We start from the raw sequence: 27,789 nt of genomic DNA on the forward strand, positions 1-27,789 counted from the left end.
AAATTGCTACACATTTGCTTTTGTTGTCATAGTACAGAGCCTGTAATGGCTTAACTTGTACAGCTTTGTAACCAACCAGTGTCTCAAAACATGTTAAACTGTTGTTGTAGGCAGTTATAACTGCCGATTGCCACAACAAGTTGATTTTGCAGCACTACTTTGGAAAGCAGTTTGAATTTGTGTGAAATTTTCTTCAGAAACATGGGGGCAGCCAGAACTCTTTCGTTTGTGTAGACATCCTGCATCTACAGACAGTGAATGTTACATCCATGTGGAGGATCAGTTTGGTACCTCAACCTGAAATGTCTGCACTGTAATCATAGAATTACATTTTGCAAACTCGGAAACACAAAATGATTTCTGCTATGAAGTAGCCATTTTGCAACATGTGACAGTAATTAAGCAAACAAAGACCACCAACATCTAGCAACAATGAATATAAACTAGACAATGCATTTGTTCCTCCAATTCTTTCTGTGGCACAGCGATCGATAGTTACGATAGCACAACACTTTATAATATACATATTATTTCCAAAACTCCCTGCTTAGGGCAGACAGTGGGACAGAGTTTGTTGATCATCAACTTCATAGTTGTTTCAAGAAGACAGACGTTATCCGTGAAACCAGTTTGGTATACACCCATAGAATAATGGTAAACCTGAACATGAAATCAGATTTATAGTGGAAAGTGCTCGCACAATGCTTCTTGGTTTTGGCATTCCAGGTACACTTTGGGCAGAAGCTGTCACATAGCAGTCTGTACATTAAATCACTTTCCGTCTAAGCCTACTTGTGATAGGATGCCATATGAGAAATGATTTGAAAAAGAAACATCATTAAAACATATGAGGAAGTTTGGAGCTGAATACTTTATGGATGCTCCCAAACTTTTTCAGTTCAAATTTCAAAGCATATCAAAGAAGATGGCAGTGACTAGTTACAGCAATAATTGTTTCATGAGATGTGGACTTTAACGAAAATACCACAGTGTATCCTACAGAAACCAGAACCAGCAACATTTTGTTTGGATACAACAGGTACAGAAGGAGACGTAGTTCAAGGTTGCTCAGTTAGGAATGAATCTTAGAAAGTGTGATGAACTTCATCCTTCAGTTAGTTTCCAAAATTGTGTGGCGTGCACAGCAGTCATTGATGAACCACAAACTTTCAAGTAGGTGATGGTATGCAGCAACTCTGAGATTGGTACAAAGCAGTGAAATATGAGATGTCCTCATTGGCATTAAATCATACCTGGGATTTAGTGGCTCTACTTCCAGGTCATCAGGTTGTCAGTTGTAAGTTGGTTTACAAGATTAAATGTAAGCCAGATGTTAGTGTAATGAGATATAAAGCTAAATTATGTGCAAATGAATATTATGAGCAACCTGAACTTGATTGTGGAGAAAATTTTACCATGTTGTGAGGTATGAATAAGGTTATATTTTTCTGGCTTAGAATGATATGGACATGAAGCAGTTTGATGTGAAAACTGTCTTAATGGTGATTTGCAAGAATATATTTCATGAAACAGAAAGAAGTTTTCAACAGTGACAATGCAGATTTAGTCTGCAGGTTAAAGGAAAGCCTTTATGGGGTAAAGCAGCCTCCTTGATGTTGGAATTAAAAATTTGTTCAGTTTATTATGTTTTTTTTATGGAGTAGGTATCATAGTAAAACCAGACCTAGAGGAATATGTGGAAGCAGTAGAATACACAAGTGATAGGGTGATGAGGATTCGGCTGAGGACAAGGAATGTAGTGAAGGACTTCATCCAAGTATATACACCGCAAACAAAAAATAAAGAAGAGAACATAGAGTATTTTCTTAAGAGTATTTTCTTAAGCTATTAGTGAGTAGAATTACAGATGTAGAACCAATAGTAATAGGTGACCTAAATGTGCAGGTAGGCAAAGAAAGGCTATGGAAGGAGGAGACAATTGGCCCATATGGATATCGGAGGATAAATGAGGAAGGAGAGAAACTGGCTGATTTCTATGAAAGAAACGGGCTGATTGTGGGCACCAAATGATTCCTTAAAATGAATAACCAAAAGATAATGAGATATGAATGGGGTGATAGATGGATGAAGAGGTGGAAAAGAAAAATCGGAGACAGTTGACGGATGTAACTGCACTCCCAGGAGATACTTTGGATGGAGACCATAGAGTGGTGGTGGCGGCAAAGATGAGATTCAATGAATTGAAAGACATAAAGGAAGAAAGGGAAAGGAAGGAAAAGTGTGGGAACTAAAGGATGACATGGTACAAGAAAAGTTTAAGGAGTTACTTAAACGTAAATTCTCTAACACCGAGTATGGCAATGTGGAAGAGGAATGGGGTTAGCTCAAAGAAGTGTTTGTAAGCTCTGCTGAGAAGACCTGTGGCAGAGTGCCCGGAAGGGCAAAGGAAAAGGAGACACCATGGTGGAATAAGAGGGTGAAGGAGGCAGTAAAAGAAAAGAAGAAAGCCTGGCATGAATGGAAGAGAGACCGAACAGCTGAATGTAAAAGGAAATACCAGGATAGTAAAAACAAGTGTAAGAAAATGGTAGCAGAAGAAAAGAGGAAAAGTTGGGAGAAATTAACCCGAGAGCTGGAAAAAGATGTTACTAGTGGTAAGAAGATGATATATGGAATTACAAAGAGTATGAGGAAGGAATAAACATACAAAAAGCTAGTGAAAGGGGAAAGCGGAGAGCTATTAATGCAACCAGAGGAGGTAAGGAAAAGATGGAAGAGTACTTTGATAAATTACTAAATGTGAAGAACGACAATGGAAAGGGAATAGAAGTACGGCAGGGAGGCAGGGGTCTGGAAGAAGAGGAGGATATAATGATATTAGAAGTGGAACTAGCTCTGAGAAAAATGAAAACAGGAAAGGCACCTGGGATAGATGAAACTACTGTGGAGGTGTTAAAGGCAGCTGGACCAGTTGGGCTACAGTGGCTATATAGACTAATAAGATGCATTTGGACTCGAAAATGTGTACCTGAAGAATGGGGAAAGGGAGTAATAATCCCAGTTTTCAAGAAGGATGACAGGAAAGTACGTGACAACTATCGAGGGATCACACTCATATCCCAAGTAGCAAAAATAATGGAGAGGATACTAGAAATAAGAGTGAGAGAAATAGTGGAAGGGCAGTTAAAAGAGGAGCAGTATGGCTTTCATCATGGTAGATCCACAGTGGACCCAATCTTTACTATGAGACAGTTGATGGATAGACATTGGGAGTATGGGAAAGATCTGGTGATAACATTTCTCGACCTAGTGAAAGCGTGTGACAGTGTTTCCAGGGAAAAGGTATGGGCAACCTTGAAGAGAAAGGGAGTTGGAAAGCAAACACTTGAAGTCCTCCAGGTAATGTATGAAGAAAGCTCTAGCTGTGTGCAGACACCAGTTGGAAGAACTGAGTGGATTAGGGACTAAGACAAGGAAGTGTGATATCACCACTATTATTTATAATGGTGATGGATGAAATAGTCAAAGAGACTAAAGAAGCCCGTAGAGGAAGGGGGATGAAGCTGTTACTATTTGCTGATGATATTGTGGTGTGGGCAACAAGCAGTAAGGGTGTACAAAAACAAATAGACATTCTAAATTATAAGGTCGAGAAATATGGAATGAAATTTAGTGTGGATAAAAGCAAGACCATGGTGGTAACCAGAGGGGATAGAGAGGGCGAGGAACAAATTCATATTAAGGGACGAGATATTGAAATAGTGGACAACTTTAAATATTTGGGAAGTGTATTAATGGGTATTGCACGTTTTGAGACAGAAATTAGCAAAAGATTACCACAGAGTAGTACATTTTACCAGTGTGTGAGGGGCTTGGTGTGCGGAAGAGAAGTGCCAATGAGGTGCAAGCTTTTGCTATACAAGACTGACTTCACACCCTTACTAATTTACAGCTCAGAGACTTGGACTATGACTAAAAGAGAGGAGAGTAGGATACAATCCAGTGAAATGAAGTTTCTGAGAAGTGTGCTAGGGACGACAAGGAGAGACAGAATGAAAAATGAAGATGTTAGGAAGGAAATTGGAGTGGAGAAGTTACTGAGAAAATTGAAAGGAATAGAAAATGGTTTGGGAATGTGAAGAGGATGGGAGAGGGAAGAATACCAAGAAGAATGATGGAATTCAAGATTGAGACCAAGAGGAAGACCGAGAACAAGATGGATTGATACAATAAAGATGAGTTTGAGGAGGAGAAACCTGCTATGGAACCAAACTGTGAAAGAAGAATGGCAGAGAGACCGAGTAAAATGGCGAAATACCATTGAGAGCCCAACTGACCAGATGTTGATAAAGGGGAAACGAAGATGATGATGATGATGATGATGATGATGATGATGATGATGATGTTGACGATGATGATTATCCGTGTGACACCTATTGATTACAGTTTATAGTTATGTCTGAAGCACTGCCAAGTTAATGAAGACAAGAAATCCTTGGAAAATGTACCATTTTGTGAGGCTGTTTTGTTTGCTGCTGCAGTGACAAGGCTTGACATAATGTTTTCTTTCAGTCAAGTGAGTTGGTTTCTGAACAACTGGGGATCTGATCATTGGACTCCTGCTGGACACATCCTAAAGTATCTTCAAGATATGAGAAACAAAGCTATTAAGTACAGTGGTTGTCAACTTCACATATACTTAGATTCAGATTTTGCTGGAGGCATCAGTATTCATTTAACGAGAGGCTACGCCATTAAATTGACCAGTGGACTTGTTACCAGGTCATCTCACAAACAAAAATGTATTGCCAGATATACAATAGAAGTAGAGGCTATTGCAACATCTGATGCAGGTTGTTGAAATCACTTGGCTTCTTATGTGCCTTGGGAAGCTTGATGTCAGCATGAAGCAAAGTACTCACCTTTTTTGTGGACAACCAGAGTGAATTACAGGTAAAGAAAGCAGTGAAAATCACAAACAAATTAAACACACTGGCATAAAGCTTTATTACATTCATAATAAAATAAATAACAGTTCTGGTCTTATTTCCTGTGTTAGATCATAAGATCAGTTGACAGACATGTTGACAAAAGCACTTTCAAAAGAAAAGTTAACAAATTAATTGCATATCTGTATCAAATATGTTTTTAAAATCAGCAAATTAGAGTGGAGTGAATAAAGAGTTGTCTGTAAACTTGCCATGTTACAAATCAGATAAAATCCCAAGCTTTCAATGTCTCCATCATAGTTGTCAGGGGCTAAGTTTGACTTGTGGAACTGGCAAGGCTCTCAGTTATAGGCCCAGCGATGGCATCTGATTGGCTGGATTATGTCATGGTGAATCATGGAACTGAAGTGATTACCTCTATGTCCATTGATCATATTTGTACACTCTATCCACCCTCACTAGCAGCACCGTTACTCCCTTTGAGCAATAAGCTATGAGAAGTCTTCCTCTGTACTCTTTCTTTGTCATGTGAATGCTTCCATTCATTGCTAAGTATGTAACTGGTGTCTCTCTTGTCATTTTTATCACAGGGTCTAATTTTCACTGCTTCTTTAATAACTGATTTCCAGCAGTTTGAAGCATGGGCCAGAATTGTTATAAGTTCAGACATAATTTTATGTTTATTTAACAGGCTGTGCTCAGCAATCTCTGATTTTTCAAAATTCCTGTATGAAGAGAGAGAGAGAGAGAGAGAGAGAGAGAGAGAGAGAGAGAGAGTGAGAGTGAGAGTGAGAGCGAGAGCGCATATTATTCTCAATGCATCAATGAAGTTGGTTTGTTAGTGTCTTTCCTCCAACCCAACTATGTTGTCACATGTGTATTTGTGTTAAATTGATGAATGTCACTTGGATGCTGTAAAATTTTATCAAAGAAATCTTATAACCTACAAAGTATTTGAACTGATTCGTACCTTCTGATGCAGGTACTAGAGAAGGCAGAAAGAGAAGAGAGAGTAGAAACTGATGAACCTCAGCTCAAGGCTGTGGAAGAAACTGTGGAAGAACTTGAAGAAAAAACTGAAGACTCAAAGAAGGAATCAACTGAAGTCAAGGCAGAAGAAATGGATATGTATTCACCAAACCGGGAGCAAGAACATGTTCGATTTTCAAAAGTGTCAGATGTTAATAATATGCGGATGTTGCGATACTTAAGAAGACTACAATTCAGAGAAAGTCATCCATTGCATATGCAAGAGCAGAAGAAACCTTTCATCACAAGTCAGACATATCTATGTTTACTAGCCTGGGCTTGTTCTGCACTTATTGTATGGAGATACATTTCATTCTTCTCAATCATCATTCCACCCCTGTTCGTCATCTACCTAGTTAAACGACTTGGTAAGTACATTATCTACATACTTGGTGTTGGTGAATTGGAAAATAATAACACTTAATGCCCAAACTCTTCAAACTTTAGAGGTGTACAATATTGTTGCGAGCATTGCCCGATTATTGTTATAAAGAAAGAAGTTGCTACGCATAACAGGTGTGCACTATCACTTGCTGTTGAAGGTGGATGCAAGGAAGGAAACTCATTTATTAACTCTCTTGTCTACCATTATTAGGAGAAGAGTTTTTATTTTTCTACGTTCAAGTATCAGGCCTTTGTCTTTTATGGCACTCAACTCTTCCTTGGTCTTCCCTGACTTCTTCAGCCTACTGGATTATAATTTCTAACCATGTTGGGTAGTCTGCTGCAGTTCATTGTGTCAAGTAGTTGACCATGTTTTCTTCTGTTGTCTTCAATTTAGAGTTTCTTACATTAGATATGTTTATTGCTTCCTAATGCCACTTTTTTTAATCTGTCTGCTCTGGTACAGCTTAAACTGCCCTAAAAATCCCATTTCAGCTTCCTGGATCTTACTTTCCTGTCGTTTGTAAAATTCATATTATTGAGGAAAAAGACCTTGTTTCACAAAGTGCCTAGCATTCAGCACACATTGGTCTGTTGATTACTCATATCATTTTGAACGCATCCCTGTTGGTTTTTGAACATTTTTGATCAAATTCTAAGTTGGTTTCTGATTGAATCATAAGTTGATTTTTGAATGTGTGTATAGTGCACGTGATGTCTCTGCCAGGGGAATCCCCATTGCATCTAGAAATAAACTTTCATGCAGACAAAAGGGGACGGGTCCATACGAACTGAGCAAATAAAGCCAAAGGGGTGAATGACAATCGCTGTTTATGTGGTTGACTGGGTTTGCAAATGATCAGCCTCGTTATAATTACTAGTGAATTCCATTGACTCAGACTGCCAGAGTGGAGATAAGCAACTAACAGGAATAACAGGCAACAAAGATTACGTATTGTCTTCTCTGTGTATCCAAAAAAATGAAATTTTGACAGAAAATTTTTGGCCATACCACTACACCACTAAGGGCCAGTTATACAGTCCCCAGCTAGCAGCCGCAAAAGTTCTGTTCTGGGAGTAGCGCGGAAAACGCGTTGCACGAATGTGTAATACTGCCTAACTGGAGAATAAATGCGGGATAACTAAACTGGTGATTGTGGCAGGGTTAGTGAAGTTAACCAGAGAATAAATTTTGACACCGGCAGGAATGGTTACAGAATTAGTGATAACAAGATTGTTTGTTAGAATGAGGAAGGAGAAGTAACGGGTACTCACACAAATTATGGAAGAATATGACGGTTCCAAATTTATGTAAAAATTTTGTACTACTACTTGTAGTAGGCCTAATAGGCATTTGATGTGGTATCTCGTGAATTATATTCTGTCATGTTATAAAAATGACCATATGTGCCAAAACAGTCTTGTTTATTTAGTGTGTGTAGCAATTGCTGCACTATTAGGCAGGCCTTTTTCGTTTTATGTAGCAGACAGTAACAAAATACACGTAATCAGATCAAGAAACCACACCAGTCTTGGTACTGTTTGTATAGACAGCTTTTCTAATATTAGACAACAACATTTCGTTTTTTCATGTAGCAAAGTGTTGACGAACTTTGATGAGGTACTAGATTCTTTCCCAGAAAGGAAAGTATGCCATATAACACTGTGGCAAGATTAGAGAGAAAAAAATTGGTAGGACCAAAGGATTGATGAAATGTGTACTGTCTTGCTTGTCTCTAGTCTTTTCTGAATTTATGTATCCTATAATTAATTTTATGTCACACAAAACAGCAAGTTATTAGCTAATAGGCAATAAAGAGTGCATATTTTCTGAAGAGTTCTTGTTCTGCCGGTTACAAATAATCCCATCCAGTATTAATTGCGAGATTTTTTAAAAGAAGGGCAGGATGTCAAAACAGCCGATTGGGAGCAGAAGAGGCACCACAGGGCATTTTAATTTCCACTGACCTGAATATAGTTTGGTGGCACCCATTACAAAATTTTATATGTTTGAATTCCACGGATCGAAACATAGAGACGTGCGGTGAAAGAATGCTGTGTGAAGAGGCGTGGCACTGCACTTCAGCACACTTAAGACCAAATAACCTGTCTTACGTTCCCTCAAACGTATATGTTTTATGTATCAGACTCTTAAGAAACAAGTGCACTACAAAATGAAGATATTTTTGAAAAGTCGATTTTTTGAATTTTTGGCGTCCTACCTCAAACACTCGAGGGAGGAGGCGCCACTATCTAATATTGCCCTGGTCCGGAAATATCGTAGATCCGGACCTGATGCACAGATCAGTCTGAGTTGTAGTGGGAACGTGGTAGTCTCCACGTGACCCGTATTTACTTTAAGTGATCTCGCTGTTTCCTCTTTTTTTATTGCTCTCCCGTCAAATGAAAACAAAACGGATTTCTGTGACTGGGAGCTATAAAGTGAATTGAAATACATTCACATAATTACGGAAGGCTAAAATATGTTATTAGTTCCATATTTTATTTTGTTTCCACCTTTCTGACAGTCAAGCGTTAATCGCCTTGCGGAACAATGAAGTTATTTTTTTCAGTTTGTTAAAGAAATTTGACTTTTATTAATCTTTTCTGCTGAGGCAGTCAATTTATTTGATACGAAGTGTTTAATTCCACGCTATTGGCAAGTTTCAACTGTTCGCTGCATTTCAAGTTCACATTTTCATCTTCTAGCACGCATGGTTATTATGCCTTAATAAAGAACTAAACCTGAGATAATGCAGTACTGGTACTCCAAGAAAATTATATCTGAATCTGCACATACAAATGTGCACTTTAAGCCGAATTATACATTTTAGTATGGTTCGCATAATTCCCATGCTCTTGGAGTATCCTCTAATGTTTTCTTTTATGAAATAATGTAAGCTCTTTTAATGTTGTACACGTTATTGTAGCTGCGCAAGCATGGCGACACCTGTCATCTGGTGCAACTGCTGAAACGAATCTATTTCTAACAGGTCGCGGGAAAATATTCTGAATGGTTGTTTGAAAAGTGTTACTTTCAAGTAAAGTAAATTTCCTTTTACACAAGATGAACTCTGAGTGCGAATGTCTGATGAATTTCTTAAATCACAGAGCATTTGACTCTCATTCAAAAATCAAATCTTTGAGGATGACCATTTAAAATATTTTCGAGCCCAGAAGATCAGACATTTATGTCATTGTTAAAAATTTTACTGGCATTTTTTTGTGATGTATCTTAAAGTGTAACACGCTCAGAAAAGATCAACATTATGTGTGAAAGCTTAGCTTCTCTTGAAGCTTATTAATCTTAGAGACCAATGCTATACGTAAAGGCTTTTCTTTTGTTGTAGCAACACTAGTACATCAATTTAAACCATTACCTTTTCCTATTTGTGTGTTCGTGCTACTTAACAGTGATGTTGCCATTGGCTGACTACATCACGTGTCCTATGCTCTGAATACCCGCTGTCATCGACTGGCGAGATCGCTTGACATGAGCTACGACTGGCTTACAAAAATGCATTGCAATGTCGGTTTCAATCCTTTGGAAAGTAACATGCAGTGTTTAGTAGAATTCGAATTTATACTTTCGTAATACGAAATATGCAGTGTATGTGTTGCTGCACATCAGACATCTTTCCAAAACGTGTTTTTTCCCCTGAGTTTCGTTTTCTAAAGTGCTGGGAAATTCTATGCCGGTGTGTAAAACCACAACCATTGAAAGGATTGATAAGTTTTACAGTTCTGAGGAAAAGTATACTGGCCATTAGTTGCAGTAATTCTTGAAACTTTTAAAGTATACTGTTACTTAACACGTAAAAAGTGTATTTTCATCCGGGAGAAAGTGTATTTTTAACCGGGAAATCTGGAAAAAATCCGGGACTTTTTTTTCCTTGTCCACGTATATACCCTGTTTATATATTTATTAAAAAGTGTGGTTAAAATGCTGTTATACTCTTGTCTTACAGCCCTAGTGCTGTCAGCTCTCCATTCATATCTAATGTGATTGTTGTGTTCTTGTGTAAGCTTTTTAAGTTGTTTATTAAATGGAATGGGCACTCATTATTATGCTCTGCAGTTTTATCTGTGTTAACTTTATCAAACACTTTTTCTGGACCAAAAATGCTTACTGGCTCTCATGTTTAAATTTTTTATGTTTTTCAGTGACCTGTTTCATCACAAATACAGTGTCTGTTGTCATTTTCTTCAAGGAAATCCATTTCATTCGTGACTTAATAAACATTGTGACCTTATTTTGAATGTGCTAATCAGGATCCAGCATAAGTCTTGCATGCTGTCTCCGGGAAGGAATCCCTCTAAAATTTTGGTAGTTACTTCTATCTCCTTTTTATTAAACATTAGGTTAAAAGGGTTTATTGTAGCCATAACTTAAAAATGTGTCCTACCAACCAATCCTTTCTTCTAGTCAAGTTGTGCCACAAATTTCTCTTCTCTCCAATTTTATTCGGTACCTCCTCATTAGTTACATCATCTACCCATATAATCTCCGGCATTTTTCCGTAGCACCGTATTTCTAAAGCGTCTACTCTATTCTTGTCTAAACTATTTATTGTCCATGTTTTAGTTCCATACATGGCTACACTACATACAAATACTTTCAGAAAAGACTTCCTGACACATAAGTCTTTACACAGTGTTAACAAATTTCGCGTCCTCAGAAATGCTTTCCTTGCGATTGCCAGGCCAGTCTACATTTTATATGCTCTCTGCTTCGACCATCACCAGTTATTTTGCACCCCAAACAACAAAACTCATCTACTACTTTAAGTGTCTCATTTCCTAATCTAGTTCCCTCAGCATCACCTGATTTAATTCGCTTACATTCCGTTATCCTCGTTTTGCTTTTGTGGACGTTCATCTTATATCCTTTCAAGACACTGTCCATTCTGTTCAACTGCTCTTCCAGATCCTTTGCTGTCTCTGACAGAATTACAATGTCATCGGCAAACCTCAAAGTTTTTATATCTTCTCAATCAATTTTAATTCCTTTCCCCCCCCCCCCTTTTACTGCTTGCTCAATATACAGATTGAATAACATCGGGGATAGGCCACAACCCTGTCTCACTCCCTTCCCAACCACTGCTTCCCTTTCATGCCTCCTAGACTCTTATAACTGCCACCTGGTTTCTGTACAGATTGTAAATAGCCTTTTGCTCCCTGTATTTGACCCCCGCCACCTTCAGAATTTGAAAGAGAGTATTCCAGCCAGCATTGTCTGAAGCTTTCTCTAAGTCTACAAATGCTAGAAGTTTAGGTTTGCCTTTCCTTAATCTATCTTCTAAGATAAGTCATAGGGTCAGTATTGCCTTGTGTGTTCCAACATTTCTATGGAATCCAAACTTATCTTCCCCAAGGTTGGCTTCTACCAGTTTTTCCATTTGTCTGCAAATAATTCATGTTAGTATTTTGCAGCCGTGACTTTACTAAATTGATAGTTCAGTAATTTTCACACCTGTGAACACCTGCTTTATTTGGGATTGGAATTATTATATTGTTCTTGAAGTCTGAGGGTATTTTGCCTGTCTTATACATCTTGCTCACCAGATGGTAGAGATTTGTCACGGCTGGTTATCCCAAGGTTATCAGTAGTTCTAATGGAATGTTGTCTACTCCCGGCCTTGTTTCAACTTAGGTCTTTCAGTGCCCCGTCAAATTCTTCATGCAGTATCATATATCCCATTTCACCTTCATCTACATCCTCTTCCATTTCCATAATAGAACCCTTAAGCACTTTGCCCCTGTATGGACATTCTATATACTCCTTCCATCTTTCTGATTTCCCTTCTTTGCTTAGAACTGGTTCTCCATCTGAGCTTTAGATATTCATACAGGTGATTCTCTTTTTTCCGATCACTTTAATTTTCCTGTAGGCAGCATCTACCTTATCCCTAGTGATATATGCCTCTACATCCTTACATTTGTCATCTAGCCATCCCTGCTTAGCCATTTTGCACTTCATGTCGATCTCATTTTTGAGACATTTGTATTCCTTTTCGCCTATTTCTTTTACTGCATTATTATATTTTCTTCTTTCATTAATTAAATTCAGCAACTCTTGTATTACCCATGGATTTCTACTAGCCCTCTTACCCACGGATTTCTACGTCTCATCTCTTTCGCACCTTTTTGCAGTTTCTTCGGTTTTGATCTACAGTTCATTACCAACAAATTGTGAGCAGAGTCCACAGTTGCCCCTGGAAATGTCTTCTAATTTTCAACCTGGTTCCTACATCTCTGTCTTACCATTATATAATATATCTGAAACCTTCCACTGTCTCCAGTCTTCTTCCTCCTATACAATCTTCTTTCATGATTCTTAAACCAAGTATTAGGCTATTATTAAGTTATGCTCTGTGCAAAATTCTACTAGGCTGCTTCCTCTTTCATTCCTTGCCCCCATTCCATATTTACCTACTACTTTTCTCTTTCTTCTTTTTCTACTATCGAATTCCAGTCCCCCGTGCTATAAATTTCTGTCTCCCTTAACTATCTGAATAATTTCTTCTGTCGCATCATACATTTCATCAATCTCTTCATTATCTGTGAAGCTAGTTGGCATATAAACTGTGGTATGCATGGGCTTCATGTCTATCTAGGCTACAATAATGTGTTCACTACGCTGTCTGTAGTAGCTTACCTACTCTCCTATTTTTTTTATTCATTATTAAACCTACTCATGCATTACCCCTAATTGATTTTGTATTTATAATCCTGTATTCACTTGACCAGAACTCTTGTTCCTCCTGCCACCGAACTTCACTAATTCCCACTGTATATAACTTTAACCTATCCATTTCTCTTTTTAAATTTTGTAACCTACCTGCCCAATTAAGTGATCTGCTTCCATGCTCCGATCCGTAGAATGCCAGTTTTCTTTCTCCTGATAATGCCGTCCTCCTGAGTAGTCCCTACCTGGAGATCCGAATGGGGGACTATTTTATCTCTGGAATATTTTACCCAGGAGGCTGCCATCATAATTTATTCATACAGTAAAGCTGCATGCCCTCGAGAAAAATTACGGCTGCAGTTTCCCCTTGCTTTCAGCAGTTCACAGTAACAGCACAGCAACACTATTCTGGTTAATGTTACAAGGCCAGCTCGATCATCCAAACTGTTGCCCCTGCAACTACTGAAAAGGCTGCTGCGCTTCTTCAGGAACCACACATTTGTCTGGCCTCTCAACAGATGCCGCTCCATTGTGGTTGCACCTATGGTACGGCTATCTGTATCACTGATGCACGCAAGCCTCCCCACCAATGATAAGGTTCACAGTTCATGGGGGTGGGGGCAATTCTACTATATTTTGTGAATTTTAATAACCATCGAGTGTCAAAGGAGAGCAATGCAGTCTTGATGATAAAAAATTTCTTTAAAATACATTTCAATCATTCCTTCTCATGTCTCATTACGAGAAACATAAATAAAAAACAGAATAAACTTACTGACAATTTTTCTGAGTGTTCTATATCTTGAAGCTAGCTTTATAAGCAACGTTACTTGTAAAATATTGGATAGTTAAAAGTAACTACAATTTTAAAAAGATATGGAGAAGGGTAAGTACACCCCCCCCCCCCCCCTCTCCCACCTGTGGGATGGTGTTTAGAGTAGGCCCGAGGTATTCCTGCCTGTCTTGTACTCTCTTGGTAACCTTAAATGGTGAAATTTCAAGTAATTCACAACTTTCATTAAATTATTGAAGAGCTGTAGATGGATCTGGTGTATATTCTTGATCTTCAACTTCACATTCATCCATCCCTGGAAGGTTATTCCCCATAGGAGATAAAATGTCCTTACGGCATGTTATGCACAGCTTGTTACCTGGGATATGTCCAAGGGTTTTGTATTTTCTTGCCATTGTTTAAGAAATAGGTTTCAAAGATTTCTTAGCAGGCTTTTTACCATTCTTCTTAAAAGGGTCACAGCAAATTCTTTGTCTGTCTTCAAATGTTCCCAAATAGAGCCTTTTGTGAGAAGAACAAACACACTCAATACTTTCACAGGTGCTTCTTAGCTTCAATAATTCAATATCAGCTTGATTCAGGCTTGACATATCTGTTAAATCAAGCTCTTCACTGCTACTTCTTTTCTTCTGACACACAACTGCTGACACAAAACAAAAGAACATTTGTTTTCCATTGTGATTTTTAATCAACTGTATATGTTGCAGAAAAGAACTGGATGGTTTGAAACTTTTTCTTGTTCTCTAATTAGTCAAGAATGTACTATGAAGAATCTTCAAGGGAGAAATGAGAAAGAGTTAATGACTACTTTATTAAGTGATCTCTAATATTCACATTATGGAACCAGACAGAATGGCTATTTATGTAAGAAGCACAAAATCAAGACAAAAAAGTCCTTCAGATATATATATAAAGTGCACAGACTCACAAAAACCTAACAAACACGGCCAGGGTTGCATGTGAGAGTTGCTGCTAGACTGAATTTTTCATTGTTGTTTCTTGTATTGTTGATTAGCTATTTGAAGCAATTAGTTATTACAACACTATTGAAAAAGTATAAGATCTAAGAATAGAGGACAAACACCCTTCTGATTTTTTTAATGTTGAAAAGTATGGCAGTAGGAATTATTTGAAACAAAAATTCAGATGGTGAAACTTGTGATTCTGCTGAAAAAAAAATTCCTGAAATTTGAAAAAAATGGTGAGTAATTACATTAATTACAAATTTTCAAACATTTTTTGCTTACACACAGCACTTTAATAATTTTTATATTATAGCTGTATTCTTTTACTTTCCAATGTCACCAAGTTGAATAAAAATGATTCATAAATAAAGAAGTTATAGTGGTTACAAACTTACAAGGCACTTGGTTTCTCAACACCAGTTGGTAGAAGGGGCCCACATTTCAAAATGGTCTCCTAATTACAATTTTGGTCAAAAAATTCCAGAAAAAATATTTTAACCCTAACTCATTATGTAGATTCTTACACCAAATTTTCAGAAAAATCTGTGACATAAGGGCAACGGCCACTGGGTGATTTCACGTGAAATTAACCACAGGCAACCACCTTTTACCCCATAAAGCAAGGAAGAAAAGTCTCCAAAACTGGAACAATACCGTAGTTATTCTACTTCATCAGGAAGAAGACAGACAAGCCAAAAAACTATAGACGTATCAGTATCTTTCTCCGTAATGTACAAGATGTTCACAAAAATTATCAGCAGTGACACAGAAAAAACATTGGATTTTACTCCATCAAAGAAAACAAGCTGGTTTTCAGTGTAGTGTCTCCATTGTCCAGTATGCAGAAGTGATACAGTTTTCAGATAAATTAACTGTTAAAATAATTGGTGGTACAGTAAAATACTGAATGAGGCCTATAACGAAACATAACTAGTTGAGTACAATGCTTTCATAGCTATTAAGTACATGCCTTTGATCACTGGCAAAAGTTCTGGATTGTTTTTTGTGTTTGAGTGATTAGAAGTTTGTGTTTGTTGTGATTTTCTAAAATTACATGAAATTGATATAAACCATCACTAATGTTTTCCAGGGCTCAGCAGCATTTTTATCATATTGATGTATAACATTTTTTTAATTTCCTTCCAGGTCACTATTTTGGAGTGTGGGCTATACTGAAAGACAATATATACATCCTATACAGCTCAGTTGAAAACTGGTGCACCGAGCGGCTAAATGCTCTGTTTCCTGCTCCTGTGATTGGCCTATACAAGGTATTTCTCCACATTCATGATATTGCCTGCTCTTCATCACAGTGAGAGTTGAAGTGTTACTGAACCATAATTATGTCCCTGAAGTCTTTTGGAATTTGTTCATAATTCTGTGATTGATAAATTTGGTGAACAGTTGTGTTTAATATGTACAAAACTGCAGAAATGAATATTCTTCAGCTTGTATTCATGATTTTAGATAGTTAATATATCACAGCTCACCACTTTTACCTAGTCTAGGAGTGTTTTCACAGCATTTTTAAAGAGGCAATATATTAATTTCACACTTCAACTACTGGGCACTGGCTGACAAATAACATAGTGCATGTACTCAATATAATGGAAGGAAACATTCCACGTGGGAAAAATTATATGTGCATGTACTGTTTGACTAGCTTCACACTGACATAGAAGTTATCATTTAATTATAGGACATGACCTCACTCACATAGATGGTTACATTTTGAATACCAAACACCAAGTAACTGAATCCTTATGTAAAGATGACACATTGATTAGCAGACAGGCTACACACTGAGCTCAGTGCTTAACATTTTTACATTGTGTGAATATTTTTAAAAAGATAGGTTGCTACTCACCATGTAGTGGAGATGTTGAGTTGCAGACACTCACAACGAAGAGACAGCTAAACAATTAAGCTTTCCGCCAACAGGCCTTCGGTGAATGGACTGTCCTGCCTGATCTCCAACTTAAACCTTGTTGACCACATGTGGGTGCTCAGTAGACCCCACACCATAACACCTGGACCACCAAAACGGCCATGTTCGACAATGTTCATGGGTGCAGTGCATGTACCCACTTCTCACGATATGAGGATACATCCAGATTCATTACACAGACTGAATCTACTCTCATCTGAGAAGAGCGTACCTTCCCAGTTTTTGTTGACCCAGTCGCTGTACTCTTGGCGTCATTGTAACTTGTGCCACCATTGTGTAGGTGTTAATGGAACACAACACATGGTCATCGAGCAAGAGACCATCCCCATGCAGTTTCCATGCCCCTGTGAAGTACAAGACTGCATGCTTTGCAGTTCTGTTAAATAAGGTTGCAATTACACATGCTGTTTGATGTGAGGCCTCTTCTGGTCTTTTGCACAATATTGCAGTGATGTGTTGCTACAGTGGACCGTGGTCAACCACCTCTTGTATTTTGGGCAGCAGTGTGTGTTGTTCAGAATGCTCTCCACACACTTGAAACAATGCTGTGAGCAATACCAATCTCCTACGCTACTCTTGTCACACTTTGTCCCCCTCCTCAGTTTCGTGATGAATCTTTCTAGTATAAAGTCATCTAAATGTTGTCTCCGGGCCACATTGTAATGAAGAATACCGTCACAGTGCACCGTAACTGCTTGCTGATTGACGAACTCTGTCTTTTTCCCATTCCTCCGATTGCCTGGCGTGTAGAGCCTGCCCCATTTGGCACTGTAGCCATGTTAATCTCAAGCCACGTGACATCCATCTTTCTGCGCACGACTGGGAGACCTCTGGTAACAAGCTCCCACACTTTCATTTATTTCCACTGAGTTGGTAATATGTTAATTTATCTTTGTAGCCCTTAAGTTTTGCAGAATCACCACATTTCAGAAACAATAGGAAGCAAGTTAATGTTTTCTGATTTAGTAGTGGGGCTGCCAAGCGTAACATCCCCATCTGACTGATGGATCACCAAAAATAATTTCACATGCCCTCACTTCACAAGAAACTGCATCCAGGGTGTAAGTTCTGCAAATATCATATAAATAACATTTTTAGTACATAAGGAATGAGTTCCTGTTTTATATTATACTCTGCTGAAAAAGTTGAAAAAAAAATAGTACCATCATATCTAACATCTCCATGCATCAGTGACAAATTTCTTTGTTCATAATGATGGCGTCTTCATATCTGTTATAACTGTGTACTTTAAGGTTGGTTACTTAAAAGAAAGCAGTTTATTTTCCCAAGTGAAACATAAGGGACAATACGGACTGTCAGTGATGACCAGTATTGTCAGTTGTATGAGCAGCTGGAGGTGGCATTTTATTCTGACCACCTTATTTTTCCGGTAATGCTTTATATCCTCCCCCAGGAACCATGGACCTTGCTGTTGGTGGGGAGGTCTGCATGCCTCAACGATACAGATAGCCGTACCGTAAGTGCAACCACAACGGAGGGGTATCTGTTGAGAGGCCAGACAAACATGTGGTTCCTGAAGAGGGGCAGCAGCCTTTTCAGTAGTTGCAGGGGCAACAGTCTGGATTATTGACTGATCTGGCCATGTAACACTAACCAAAATGGCCTTGCTGTTCTGGTACTGCGAACGGCTGAAAGCAAGGGGAAACTATAGCTGTAATTTTTCCCGAGGGCATGCAGCTTTATGGTATGATTAAATAATGATGGCGTCCTCTTGGGTAAAATATTCCGGAGGTAAAATAGTTCCCCATTCGGATCTCCGGGCAGGGACTACTCAAGAGTATGTTGTTATCAGGAGAAAGAAAACTGGTGTTCTACGGATCGGAGCGTGGAATGTCAGATCCCTTAATTGACAAAACTCTACCATCTGGTGAGCAAGATGCATGAGATACGCGAAATACCCTCAGACTTCAAGAAGAATATAATAATTCTAATCCCAAAGAAAGCAGGTGTTGACAGATGTGAAAATTACCGAACTATCAGTTTAGTAAGTCACAGCTGCAAAATACTAACGCGAATTCTTTACAGACAAATGGAAAAACTGATAGAAGCCGACCTTGGGGAAGATCAGTTTGGATTCCGTAGAAATGTTGGAACACGTCAAGCAATACTGACCCTACGACTTATCTTAGAAAATAGATTAAGGAAAGGCAAACCTTTGTTTCTAGCATTTGTAGACTTAGAGAAAGCTTTCGACAATGTTGATTGGAATACTCTCTGTCAAATTCTGAAGGTGGCAGGGGTAAAATACAGAGAGCGAAAGGCTATTTACAATTTGTACAGAAACCAGATGGCAGTTATAAGAGTCGAGGGACATCAAAGGGAAGCAGTGGTTGGGAAGGGAGTGAGACAGGGTTTTAGCGTATCCCTGATGTTATTCAATCTGTATATTGAGCAAGCAGTAAAGGAAACAAAAAAAAAAAAAAAAAATCAGAATAGGAATTAAAATTGATTGAGAAGATATAAAAACTTTGAGGTTTGCCGATGACATTGTAATTCTGTCAGAGACAGCAAAGGACATGGAAGAGCAGTTGAATGGAATGGACAGTGTCTTGAAAGGAGGGTATAAGATGAACATCAACAAAAGCAAAATGAGGATAATGGAATGTAGTCGAATTAAGTCGGGTGATGCTGAGGAAATTAGATTAGAAAATGAGACACTTAAAGTAGTAAAGGAGTTTTGCTATCTGGGGAGCAAAATAACTGATGATGGTTGAAGTAGAGAGGATATAAAATGTAGACTGGCAATGGCAAGGAAAGCGTTTCTGAAGAAGAAAAATTTGTTAACATCGGGTATAGATTTAAATGTCAGGAAGTCATTTCTGAAAGTATTTGTATGGGGTGTAGCCATTTATGGAAGCGAAACGTGGACGATAAATAGCTTAGACAAGAAGAGAATAGAAGCTTTTGAAATGTGGTGCTACAGAAGAATGCTGAAGATTAGGTGGGTAGATCAGATAACTAATGAGGAGGTATTGAATAAAATTGCGGAGAAGAGGACCTTGTGGCACAACTTGACTAGAAGAAGGGATCGGTTGGTAGGACATGTTCTGAGACATCGAGGGATCACCAATTTAGTATTGGAGGGCAGCATGGAGGGTAAAAATCGTAGAAGGAGACCAAGAGTTGAATACACTAAGCAGATTCAGAAGGATGTAGGCTGCAGTAGGTACTGGGAGATGAAGAAACTTGCACAGGATAGAGTAGCATGGAGAGCTGCATCAAACCAGTCTCAGGACTGAAGACCATAACAACAACATATATAATAGAAGGAAACATTCCACGTGGGATAAGTATATCTAAAAACAAAGATTCTGTAACTTACCAAACGAAAGCGTTGGTACGGGATAGAAACAATAACAAATGCAAACACACACGCTAATTTCAAGCTTTCGCAACTAACGGTTGCTTCATCAGGAAAGAGGGAAGGGGAGGGAAAGACAAAAGGATGTGGGTTGTAAAGGAGAGGGTAAGGAGTCATTCCAATCCCAGGAGCGGAAAGACCCACCTTGGAGGGGAAAAGGGACAGGTATACACTAGCGCACACACACACATATCCATCCGCACATAACAGACACAAGCAGACATATGTAAAGGCAAAGAGTTTGGGCAGAGGTGTCAGTCGAGACGGAAGTACAGAGGCAAAGATGTTATTGAATGACAGGTGAGGTATGAGCGGTGGCAACTTTGCCTTTACGTATGTCTGCTTGTTTCTGTTATGTGCGGATGGATATGTGTGAGTGTGCGAGTGTATACCTGTCCCTTTTTCCTTCCAATGTAAGTCTTTCCGCTCCCGGGAAGGGAAAGGTGGTGATGGAGTTGTTCTGTATGATATTATTGAATGAAATTATGCAATGTGGACCAACTAAGACAAATTATTTCATAGTGAAAAAATGTATTATTAATACAAAAATCTGAGATAGAGTATACAAGAACATTGTGCTGCCAGTAAAGTTTTCATTCTGTATGAAGACCCAAGGAATTAATAGTATAAACCCCTTGCATCTATTGATTATTGTAGGTTACCATTATTTCCCAAGGGTCTTTGGCATTGTGACATTAAATGAAGGCGGCTTTGTTAGGTTTGCCGACAGAGGGTTAACAGTAACGCAATTCAAGATTTTAAACAGTATATTAATATGAGAGATGAATTGTCAGATTCAGTGCTAGTGCTGTACACAAAAGCAGTAAACTTGCACTATTTGCTGAACAAAATAATGAGTAACAACAAGGAGCTAGGGACAGAAGCGGTGAGGGTCTCCGTAGTGGATAATTCCTCAATCTGATGTACAACTACTCCTGATTTGCTGTTATTTGGCTTCCAAACTGTTTTGTAGTCTTACGATAAGGTTTTATTGAAAGTGATTTATGATTAAATCTCATATGAGGTAATAAAAGATACCCATGATTGTTTCATTCGTCTAAGTTATCAGAGTAGTTCTACAAGTTTCTGACTGTATCACCATTTGAAGGGCATAAAAAGAAAACAGTTTGCCACTTTTCAATATAATCTCTCTTTACTTCAATATATTTCATATATTTTGGTTTGCAGTTGTACCGCAGAAGAAGGGAGAAACAACCAACGTAAGCTTTTATCCCCAATTGATTTGGAACTGTTTCAGAACATTTCCTTCTGGAGTATTCTGTATAAGTTTTGAAAAGAGGCAGATTTCACCTCCCAATAAATCAAAACTCTTGGCCATTAGAACATCCGAAACCTATGGCAGTAACTGCAGTGTTACCCTTAACGTTATTATGAGGGACACTAGTGTCGTAGCTCAGGCACAGAAGTGAAGCTCAGTAGTGCGGTATAATAAAGATATATGAAATTACAGCTTTGATGAGCAATACTCAAGAATCATTCTTACAGGTGCTTTGTTAAGTCACTTCTTTCATGGATGAATAGCATTTCCTGAATATTCTTCCAATGACACTGTCTGGCATCTACTATTTGTTTTATGTGGTCTTTCCACTTAATGTCACTCTGGATGGTTACTCCTATACATTTTATGGTTTTATAGTTTTCAGAGGTTTATCACCGACAGTAATATGTGATCAGTAGTGTGTGTCTAGGCCCGTTTATGTGTAGTACATTACATTTATTTACATTCAGCATCAACTGTGAACCCCACCTCCAGTTATTGAACTTCCATACGTCTTCCTGTATTTCACTACCATCTTCTGGATTTTTAGCTTTCCTATAAACATCATCATCTCGAAACAGCCTCGTGGAGCTCCTGGTTTTATCCTGTAGGTATATGTAAGTTGTGATCAGAAAGTAACGGGAATTTTTGTTTTTCTTAAAGAATCTGTATTTATTCATCAGCATCAACTTTGTCCTCTTCAGAATAATCCTCCTCAGCTGTAGTACACTTCTTCCAATTCTTTTTCCATTCTTGGAAGCACTTGAGGAACTCTCTTTTCGTTAAGGTGTTCAACTCATTCAGTAGTTCTGGTTTTATCTCATTGATAGTAGCAAAGCAATGTCCTTTCATGATTCTCTTCCACCTCAGAAATAGAAAGAAGTCATAGGGGCCATGTACAGCAGATGCAATGGCTGAGGCATAATAACATTTTTATTATATTATTATTATTATTATTATTTTTGATTATTCCCATTTAAGAGAGTGTTTGAACTTGAATTCCTTTATGATGATTGTTTATGCCTTTTCTGAGCCCAAATTTTCTTCATGTGTTCACTGTGTTGTTTCTTTCGCTCCGCTGTCCATTTGCATCCTGGTCTCTTCTGGGTTGTGGTGTCAAATTTATGTTTTTTGATGATGTTCCTGAATTCAGTTCTATTTTCTGCATCGTTTACTGTTATGTGTGCTTGTCTGAGGTCCTCTTCAACTTCTTTTATCCATTTTGTTTTTCCCCTGCCTGAGTTGTTGACTTTAAGAATTCGCTTTGAAATTCTGTTTTCATTCATCCTGTGGATATGTCCGTAGAACTGCATTCTTCTTTTCCTTATTGTATCTGTAATCTTGTCTGTGTATTTATATAATTCTGATGTTGGTCTCTTCTTCCAGATTCCTTGCTCTTGTATCGGGCCAAAAATTTTCCTGAGAATTTTCCTTTCTTGTTTCTCTATTTCTTTGATTTTAGTTTGCGCACCTATTTGTGTTGTTTCAGATGCATACAGTGCCTCCGGAAGTACGACAGTGTTGTAGTGCTTCAGTTTTGTGTTAATGGATATGGACTTTTTGTTATAATAGTTCCACGTGAGTTTATATGCTTTCTGTAGTTTTTTTATTCTTTCCTCATTGGCCTTTAGGTTGATCCCTGATGGCTGGATGATTTCTCCCAGGTACTTAAAATGTGGTACTTGTACGATTTTCCCATGGGTTGTCACAATAGGCAATTTGTCTTGTGGCACTCTTTCTATGTACTGGGATTTCTCATATGAGATTTGCAGGCCAGTTCTTTGTGTATTTTTATATTTTTCCCAAAAAATCACGAACAAACATTGAGGCGTAAGTGGAAGCTTTTATCATGACACATTTTCCACAAGCTGTTTTGCCACAGTTATGGTCATTTTCTTTGGAGTGCTTCACACAAATTGCATGTAACTTCCAGGTAGTATTCCTTATTGACTCTGCAACCGTTAGGCAGGAACTCATAATGCACTATCCCATGTGTTGTGGATTGGCAAGACAGCCAATCCACTATGAGGAAGCCGAAAGGCACGCGTTTAAGCTCACGCAGGCTGGCGTGAGGTCTGGAACAGGACAAGGTAATTATACTAGCAAAAAAAGTACATAGCTGCTGGAATACTTAACTTTAATCCATAATTGGTGAACATTGCTCTTGACGGTACATGTTTTACAGCATCAATAGTAACTGGTAATGGCGCCTCGCTAGGTTGTAGCAAATGACGTAGCTGAAGGCTATGCTAACTATCGTCTCGGCAAATGAGAGCGTAATTTGTCAGTGAACCATCACTAGCAAAGTCGGCTGTACAACTGGGACGAGTGCTAGAAAGTGTCTCTAGACCTGCCATGTGGCGGCGCTCGGTCTGCAATCACTGATAGTGGCGACACGCGGGTCCGACGTATACTAACGGACCACAGCCGATTTAAAGGCTACCACCTAGCAAGTGTGGTGTCTGGCGGTGACACCACATTCCTCCCCCGCAAATCGGCGGACGGTTGTGGCGTAAGGCTTCTGCCCGCCGTGGAGAGGACCCCATGTTGGCGTGTGTGACGAGGTGGGGAGCCTAACAACAGGCGAGGCTGTGCCACCCGCACACTGCCATTTGGACGGAGGGGAGCTAGGAAACGCTTGAAAACTTGCTTCAGGGTGCACGCCAACATGCGGTGTACGCGCCCGTAGAGAGACAGGAGGGGCCGAAGGGTCGACCTCCGTCGGGCTGGGGCACCCGATGGGCGAAGACGACATACGGTCCGGAGCGGGCAAGAGTTCCATGGCGGAGGACAACTGGTCACGGGAAGCGATCGGCGGCGCGTGACCCAGGGAGGCGCCCGGTGGATGCAGCGACGTGTCCACTGCGGGCGGCGCCAGCGGGAGAACAGGCGGCGGCTGCGTCGCGTCGCCATGGGGCAAAATGGAAGGCAGTGTCGGTAACACCTGGGGCTGAGGCGAGCCAGTAGATGGGTTCCCAGGGCGCTGACCGGATGGCACCGTCGCTGAAAGCAGACGGGGAGCGGCAGATCCCGTGCGACGACAGAGGCGCAGCTGATTGAGATGCCGACGCACCTCACCAGACGCCCCCAAAACCAAATACATAGTTGCAGTAGTAGACAACGTCGCCTGGATCAAAAGCAGGTGTCTGCCGCTGCACAGGAACCTGATGCGGCAGATGTAGCAAAGACATCGAAGTTCGATGAGGGCGACTGTGAAGCAACTCAGCCAGCGAGCGACCATCTCGGGGCTGAGAGCGATACGACGACAAAAAGAGCAATAATGCGTCCTCCCGAGAATGCGACTCTTTCAACTTCAACATCTGTGACTTGAAAGTCCTGACCAATCGTTCAGCGGCACCGTTTGACTGTGACGAAAATGGCGCGGACGTCAGATGTTGAATACCATTGGCCTTGCAGAATGACTGAAATTCTGCGGACATGAATTGTGGGCCATTGTCGGAAACAATAGTCTGTGGTAAACCTTCAATGCAAAAGATAGCGGATAACGCTTGGATGGTGGCAGATGACGTCGTGGAAGACATCCAGACAACAAAAGGAAAATTACTGAAAGAATCTACCACAACCAACCATCGAGCATTCCAGAATGGAACAACAAAATCGATGTGTAAGCGTTGCCAAGGGGAAGAGGCTTTTGGCCATACAAAAAATTTTCGCGGTGGTGCTGATTGTTGTTCGGCACACACCATGCAAGAAGAGCACATATTCGTAATCGCGGCATCGATTCCGAACCAAGTACAGTGCTGACGAGCTAGTCGTTTCGTTCGCACTATACCCCAATGTCCTTGGTGGAGAAGCTGTAAGACAGAGGACTGTAAGAAACGTGGGACCACGACACTGGACTGATCATTATCAGAACGCAACAGCAAAACACCACGTCATACAAAAAGTCTCTCCTTGTGAGCAAAAAATCGGCAAATCAACAGATCCCTGATCCGTGACTTTGACAAGGGCCATTGAGTAGCAACGAAATGCAGAATGGTAGCAAGGACAGGATTTGCAGCTGTGGCTGTAGCTACACGACAAAAATCAATCGGAAACGATTCGACTACGTCATCGGTTTTCGAATCAATGAACATGCAAGCAAGTTCGGAGGAATCGAATGCTCTATCCTCAGCAACAGGCAAACGGGACAACGCATCGGCGTTTCCGTGCTTAGCAGTGGAGCGATACAAGATATTGTAGCGGTACTGCGAGAGGAAAATAGACCAGCGAATGAATTACTGCGCTGTACGTGGAGGTACAGGCTTGTTCGGATGAAAAAGCGATGTCAACGGTTTATGGTCTGTGATGATGGTAAAGTGACGACCATACAAGAAATCATGAAACTTTGTAACACCAAATACGAGAGCCAATGCTTTTTTATCGATCTATGAATAATTTCTTTGCGTAGACGAGAGCAATTTAGACGCAAAGGCAAAAGGGCGATCGTGCGAACCATCTTTGTGCGCAAACACAGCACCGATCCCGAAATCCGATGCATCCACCATCAACAAAAGGGGCTTCCGGGGATCGAATGGCGTAAGGCAAGTATTGGAAAGCAACGCCGATTTCAACTGGCGAAAAGCGCGTTCGCATTCCGTCGTCCAGACGAACGAAACACCTTTACGGCGTAAGCGATGAAGCGGAGCTGAAATGGAAGAGGTGTGGCGCACATAGCGATGATAGTAATTGATTTTTCCCAGCACACTCTGTAGCTGCTTCAAATTCTGCGGCGAAGGCAAGTCTTGTATGGCACGGAGGTGCTCGGGACTGGGATGTATGCCTTGGGCATTGAGTACATGTCCCAGGTATGGTAAGTCACGAGCAAAAAACACACATTTGTCCTTCCGCAAGCGAAGACCATTTTGTCGCAAGACCTGAAATAATGTTCTGAGATTGGCTAAATATTCTTCTTCTGTCTTTCCGGAGATCACTATATCGTCCAGATAGTTTGCTGCAGTAGGGACCGATGCACAAACAGTTTGTAGATATTGCTGAAACAATGCAGGGGCGGATGCACATCTGAATGGCAGTCGGTTGAATCGATATAAACCAAGATGCTTGTTAACCACCAAAACGCGCTGGAATTCTTCGTCCACCGGTATTTGCAAGTACGCATCTGCTAGGTCCAACTTCGAAAAATATTTACCCGGGCACAGTTTGTCAAAAAGATCTTCCGGGCGGGGTAAAGGAAAAGTTGCAGTCACTAGTTGGAGATTCACTGTTGCCTTGAAGTCCACACAAAGTCTCAATTTTCTGGAAAGTTTTTGCAAAATTACTAAGGGGGATGCCCAGAGAGAAGCCTGCACAAGTTCAATTAGACCTTGTGATTCCAAATCGTGTAATGTTTTTGTGACCTCATCACGCAATGCGTGGGGAACATTGCGTGCTCAGAAAAATTTCGGTTGCGCATTTACGTTCAGTTCCAAATGTGCTTTATAGTTCTTAGCGCAACCGAGACCCGGTGCAAAAATGTCTGCAAATTCCTCACAGAGACGAGAAGCACTGTCTGAAGGCACAGTCTGGTTCACTGATAGGACCTGATTTACTATAGACAAGTTAAACAACTGAAATAAATCGAGACCAAACAAGTTCACTGCAGAAGAAGAACAAAGGACGTAAAATGACACATGTTTTGTTTGTCCTTTGTATTGCAAGAAGGCTGCACTGTCCTAACACAGGGATCGCTTGTCCCGAATAACTACTTAACTTAACATGTGCGGCACGCAACGGAGGTGTGCCCAGCTGTTTGTACGTGTCGTGACTGATCAATGAAACTGCAGCTCCGGTATTGAGCTGGAATGGTATCACTTTGCCGTTAATGTCCAAGTCCACTAAAAGTTTATTGTCCTGCTGACGACAAGAGCGACTGTCTCGTGCAATGTGAATTGACACTGGTACAGAATCACTTGAGACTTGACGGGATTTCCGGCGATGTCGACGCACACTATTTGTGTGACGAACACAGTCACTGTGAGAGAGAGTAGCACTGGGCGGAGTGGAGTGAACTACATGAATTTCCATAGGCGAAGTTTCACGAGCCTGAGCATCCTTGGTTCGATTCCGGCGCGAAGCAAAGGGCCTGGAATGGTTTTGAGCTTCCGATTTGAGCTTTTTCTGGCAAACACTTTGAGCATGGCCCTTTTTATTACAGAAAAAGCAAATAGCCTGGCGTGACGGGCAAGTCTCACGCGAATGTCTAGTAGCACACCGCGGGCATGATTTCACAGCATTTGCTTGCTGGCGTGGTACACGTGGCTGAGAGCCAGGTGGCTTTGGCGCGGCCGAGCGCGAGGACTGTTTACTGTTCCGTGCAGCTCACCCGGCTGGCCGGTTAACGTGACACACGGGGGGCGCAGTTTCAAATGATTCCTGAGAAAAGTCAAATGTGTCCTGCCGATCCAATATGTC

General features: G+C 40.1%; 1 protein-coding gene across 1 annotated transcript in view; it reads left to right on the forward strand.

Annotated features, from left to right (window-relative positions):
* Positions 1-27,789, forward strand: part of LOC124794802 (transmembrane protein 245) — a 248,886-nt gene that overhangs the window by 33,278 nt on the left and 187,819 nt on the right. The window contains exons 4-5 of the mRNA XM_047258459.1: positions 5,893-6,307; positions 15,916-16,040. Coding sequence (XP_047114415.1) covers positions 5,893-6,307; positions 15,916-16,040 — 540 coding nt within the window. The remainder of the gene's footprint in view (positions 1-5,892; positions 6,308-15,915; positions 16,041-27,789) is intronic.

The sequence above is a fragment of the Schistocerca piceifrons genome, chromosome 4 (assembly GCF_021461385.2).
Source record: "Schistocerca piceifrons isolate TAMUIC-IGC-003096 chromosome 4, iqSchPice1.1, whole genome shotgun sequence".
NCBI classification, from domain to species: domain Eukaryota; kingdom Metazoa; phylum Arthropoda; class Insecta; order Orthoptera; family Acrididae; genus Schistocerca; species Schistocerca piceifrons.